The 5,500-nt window shown below is 42.8% G+C and overlaps 1 protein-coding gene across 1 annotated transcript in view; it reads left to right on the top strand.

Annotated features, from left to right (window-relative positions):
- The window catches only part of LOC101860796, a gene marked incomplete in the record, with an annotated part of 22,474 nt that overhangs the window by 13,747 nt on the left and 3,227 nt on the right, over positions 1-5,500 (top strand). The window contains 1 exon segment of the mRNA XM_035968438.1: positions 4,584-4,869. Coding sequence (XP_035824331.1) covers positions 4,584-4,869 — 286 coding nt within the window.

Raw genomic sequence — 5,500 nt, 5'->3', positions numbered from 1 at the left:
CTCTCTCTCTCTCTTCCCCATCACTCTCTCTCGCTCTCTCTCTCTCCCTCTTCCCTATCACTCTCTCTCTCTCTCTCTCCCTCTTCCCCATCTCTCTCTCCCTCTTCCCCATCTCTCTCCCTCTTCCCCATCTCTCTCTTCCCCATCTCTCTCTCTCTCTCTCTCTCTCTCTCTCTCTCTCTCTCTCTCTCTCTTTCGCTTCCCCTTCATCCTCCCCCTCTTCCTCATCCATAGTAATCCCATCATCGGGCCCTCCTCCTCTCCCCCCCTTCCTCTCTCAATTCCTCCTCCTCCTCCCTCTTCCCCCTCCGCATACTTCAGTCTCCTCGAATTTACCATGAGTTGAATCTTCGAAATCAAGAAGTCTAAGGTTCCAGCAACGAAAAAAACGTGAACCAATGAACGTTCAACACCAATAGCATTCAAATAAAATTAACTTGCTGCTTATATTGTTAAATAATTTTCATCGTTTTTGTTTCTTTCCCCCCAAAAGACCAGACAACAAACTGTTTTTTTTGTTTTCCCTCTAGTTCTTTTTGTTAATCTGCGTTATGTTTAAACAATCTCAGCAATTCTTGGTCTATAAGTTTAGCCTGTACCTTTCTTTACCTCCTCCTCTCCTCCCCAAACAAAGTGGTCTTGCACACACACACACACACACACACACACACACACACACACACATACACACACACACACACACACACACACACATACACACACACATACACACACACACACACACACACACACCAAGTAGTCGGCGATGAAACCAACCTTGCCTTGCGACGTAGCCCATCGCTTGATTTATTTACACGCAGCGATAAGCTCAAGGAATGGCCTCAACAGGTCCAAACCTACGACCCTTGGAGACTAACAGAAGTGTCGGTGAATCACTAGACTCTGGTGTATATAACAATGATAATTATTATAATAATAATAATAATAATAATAATGATAATAATAATAATAATAATAATAATAATAATAATAATAATAATAATAATTGGGACGAGGGTCCTTCGGTGCCGATTCGTGGAATGGCGAATACCTGAAATGTCAATCATATAAGGCCTCCTCCGCGCGAGGATGGAGGTTGAGTCGAAAAAACATCAAGTACAGCTTGATTCCATGATTTTCGTGTTCGCAATTTGGCGTGAAGACAGGCTAGGCGTAGATCTAGGTCTGTCTCAAGAAGAAAAATGTTTTATTGCCATCAAATTATCCTTTTTTTTTTTTTTTAACTGATTGCATTTTCGTGTCAGGGTCCAAAAATTAGCAAAGTACAGGCTTACGCGTACGTACACACAACCTTTTATTGCTTCATTTAAGGAAAAAAAATGATTATTGAACGCGTTATTTTCACTATTAAACACGGCATACCCTTCAAGTCAAGTGTGTAGGCTACTCTTGCGTCACTAGTAACAATCAAACACGGCAACATGGTCGAAAGATAATGGTATGTGTTTCATCGACGAATACCGTTCTCATGAGTGTCTGGAGAAGGGACACAGTGCAATTTTTGTGTGTTTGAGGGGAGGGCGGGGGGGGGGGGGTGCTCAGTGCTTAGTCTATGCCATGGTCTGGAGTCTGGAGCAGAGAAAATGTCTATTGTCTAATGCTTGGAGTAACTATATTACTCCAAGGTCTAATATCTAGACTAGGGTTAAGCTAGGCCTAGGCTTATGTTACACAATGCGTGAATGCAGTGCAGCTGCAATAGTAGCGAGTACTCGATTTCTCTGAGACTGCCTCATTTAGCCATAACGATACCGACGGGGGAGGAGTTCATGATTAGCTTCTCCTTTTTAAATTTTTTTTTTGTAATGTCTTAGGGCGCTCGCAACTGCTTAAGGTATATGCTGTGGAGTTCTTGAGATACCAAGAAATACCCCGGCCGTCACTGTTCAACATTGAGCCAGGTTTTGCAGAGAGAGACGGGTCTGTTGCCTTTATAAGGGAGTCGTATATGGCGCGACATGTCTCTGAAACTATTTGACACAATGCTGATGGTGATGAAGTTCCCACAGAAATGGGTGAACCTCATCAAGAGCATGTACGAAGGGACAAGTTGCAGGGTTGTACATGATGGCCAGCTCACTGACAGCTTTGACATCAAGACTGGTGTGAGACAGAGATGCTTACTATCACCGTTCCTCTTCATATTGGCAATCGACTGGCTGATGAAGGAAACCACCAGAGGACACAGAAATGGTATACAGTGGACACCATGGACACAGTTGGGCGATCTGGATTTTGCAGACGATTTGGCGCTTCTGTCTCACACCCAGGAACAGATGCAAGCAAAGACTTCAATATTAAATAGCCTATCGGAGTCTGTTGGATTGAGGATCCACCCCGGAAAGTCAAAGGTCCTAGGGACAGATGCACAACGAAAGGAGCAGGTCACAATAGAAGGAAAGGCCCTAGAAAACGTTGAATCCTTGTGCAATCTTGGGAGTATAATTGACAGAGAGGGAGGAACAGGTGCTGAAATAAAGTCCCACCTTGGAAAAGCACAGGCTGCTTTCGTATCTTTGGATAGGATTTGGAAGACCAGATATATCTCTTTGAACAAAGCTGAGGATTTTCAATTCAAACGTGAAGTCCGTCCTGTTGTATGGATGTGAGGCATGGAACGCATCACAGACTTGTATAAAGAGGATCCAGGTTTTCTTGAACAGATGTCTAAGAAAGTTACTGAGGATCAGATGGACAGACAGGGTCGCCAATGTTGAAGTGTTAAGGAAAACAAGACAGATCCTAGTCAGAGATGAGGTAGGAAGAAGGCGGTGGCGATGGATTGGACATACTCTCAGGAAGTCAGGCAGCTGCGCAACAAAGAAAGTTTTGGATTGGAACCCACAGGGCCAGAGGTCAAGGAGAAGACTTCGTGGAACCTGGAGAAGAATCACAGAAATCGATGTACAGAAAAGTGGGAAGACATGGAATAGCATCAAGAGGCTAGCCCAGGATAGAGAAAAGTGGAGGGTGTTTGTCCGTGGCCTATATCCTGGTGCAGGGTGAGAAAGGCAATGATGATGATGATGGTGAAGTGGAAGTTGAGAGAATTGCAAATCATGGTAGTTTCCTCCCGCTGCTAGGAAATGTGAAGCTGCGGTCAGCCTCTCACGAGGACCTAGCTATGCTCGCATTATCGTCGGCTGCTTTTCAATCAGTGGACTTAGAATTCTTGGAAGGTGAATAATTTATATGTAGCCTCATCCATTCTCAATTATTTCTTAATATAGGCTGTTTGGATAAAACCGCAATTTATTCAAGATGTTTGTGTGTTAATAAACAGGTCGTTTAAGCAATCATTTACTTGTCCAAAGATTTCTCTTTCGCTTTCGTTTTTCTCGAATCGCAAGTATACATGTAGCAAGCACGTCATCCAAACCATCGCCAAACATGTGTTTCGCAACAATGGCGTGAAATACAATTAAAAGTCGGTCGTCGAGTGTAAATAAGGGGAAAACTTGGAGGATGGACTCACGGGGAAAAACTACTGGAGGTACATTCCCCAGAAAGCCACCAGAGTTCCGTCCCTACGTATTCATCACCTATAAGCGCCAAAGTGGGCCCTCCAAGGAGCGGACAAAAGCCCACAGTAAACTTGCATTATCTTGGTAGTAGAGAATCTTTGGTATGACTTCTCGTCCCACAGATCTTGACTGATAGTAATATTATGCTCCAAAGGAGATACATGATAAATACGTTTGGAATCAAGGAAGGTCAAGGGTGTGCGCACTAAGTGTGATAGGGATATTTTTTTATTGTTGGGATTTTTATTTTTTTTAATTTGCAAAAATGATACGTCTAGAACAAACAATTCATTCGCCAATAGTGATTGCTGGAGGAGGCACTTGCCATTAGAAGAAGCACATTCACTGCCTTGTGGAGTGTGGCTAAGAATGAAGAAAAAAAGAGAATTAAAACGATAAAAAGTGATAGAGGGCGGAGGGATGTCAATTACAGATATTGAGTGGTAATTGATTACGTTATATTGCAAATGAAGGGCGAAACCGGTTAAAATCCAGGCTGAAGAAAGTGGAACGAAGGTAGAGTCTAGGTGCACCGGTGAGATTCTCTTAAAGACCAAGGAAGTTTGGTCTTTTTTAACACTAACCTCGCACGGTATCGTATATCAACTATCGTATTTCAAGTATTTCAAGTTTTGCAAGAGGAGCAAACAAACTGATGGTTCACCACTATATCCATCGACAATACCTGGAATTTCAAATAAAAGTGTATTTTCACAAAATAATCGCACGTCTCTTGGGTTTTTGCAGAGCATGACCGTACCCCTTCCCAGTGCCTTGGAATATGTCATAAGGCGATTTACAATGTTACAGAGTTACAATGTTCGATACTGAGCGGCTACCCCGAGACTTGTTTTCAACAACAGAAAAATAAAAACAAAGAACAGAAACAAAACATAAAGAGAAGAGGATAAGAATTGTGGTCTTGGGGAAGGGTGGTGGACTTTGATTTTTGAATTATTATTATAAACGCATTGCTCGTTTACTTTTATTGAACTTCTTGATTGCTTTTTGTTTAGAATGTTTCGTTCTTCCCTCAAGCCTCACGATGAATACCAGTAGCCAGCCAGAGGATATATCAGAAATGACGCCATCTCAGCACCCTGGGCCTTTCCATCAAATCGGGGATTCGGATATATGGATCTATTCAGCCTTTTACGAGCCTGTCAAACAGGGAGTAGACGCTCCGATGATTCGAGCCCTGGGGGTGGCGATGAGAAACCTCTCGGGCCTTGCTCTCAGTTGTCACGTGACCTATGAAGACCGATCAGTAACAACTGTTTCCGGGAGGCTGCGAGCTGCACTTGACCACCATCATAAATCGTACGTCTTGTTTTTGTTGTTATAGTTGTTGTTGTTGTTGTTGTTGATGTTGTTGTTGTTGTTGTTGTTATAGTTGTTGCTGTTGTTGTTGTTGTTGTTGCTGTTGTTGTTGTTGTTGTTGTTGTCGCTGTTGTTATTGTTGTTGTTGTTGTCGTTGTTGTTGTTGCTGTTGTTGTTGTTGTTGTTGTTGTTTTTGTTGTTGTTGTTGTTGTTGTTGTTATTGTTTCCCCCCCCCCTTTTTTTGGCATCCTCAAAATAAAACTGGGCAAAATTTTGATAATTTAAAAATAAAGTGCTCAGTTTCTCGTCATGACAGTAGAGCTGAGAAGGGGGGGGGGGGCATCAAAGGAAGCAAAAGGAAAAGCAAGAGCCATCTTAGATTTGAACCCCGAACTTCCGTGTCGTCTCGTCGTCATGTTCGTGAACAAACCACATCATGAAAACAGTTGTCATTGATGCATACTCAGTACCTGTAATAGTCTCGTTGGTTAGAGCAAGAAAACTGTAGAATTGCACTGTAAAACTGTACCGCTTTTCTTCTACACAACAGTTCAGGTTCAATGTGATGCAAAATGGAGAACGTTTCTCGAAGTTAGAAAGAGGGAGGGGAAGGGAGTTGTTTTGTGTGTGGGGGG

The sequence above is a fragment of the Aplysia californica genome, unplaced genomic scaffold, assembly GCF_000002075.1.
Source record: "Aplysia californica isolate F4 #8 unplaced genomic scaffold, AplCal3.0 scaffold00059, whole genome shotgun sequence".
Taxonomy (NCBI): Eukaryota; Metazoa; Mollusca; class Gastropoda; order Aplysiida; family Aplysiidae; genus Aplysia; species Aplysia californica.
This window is presented reverse-complemented; position numbering and strand designations above follow the sequence as displayed.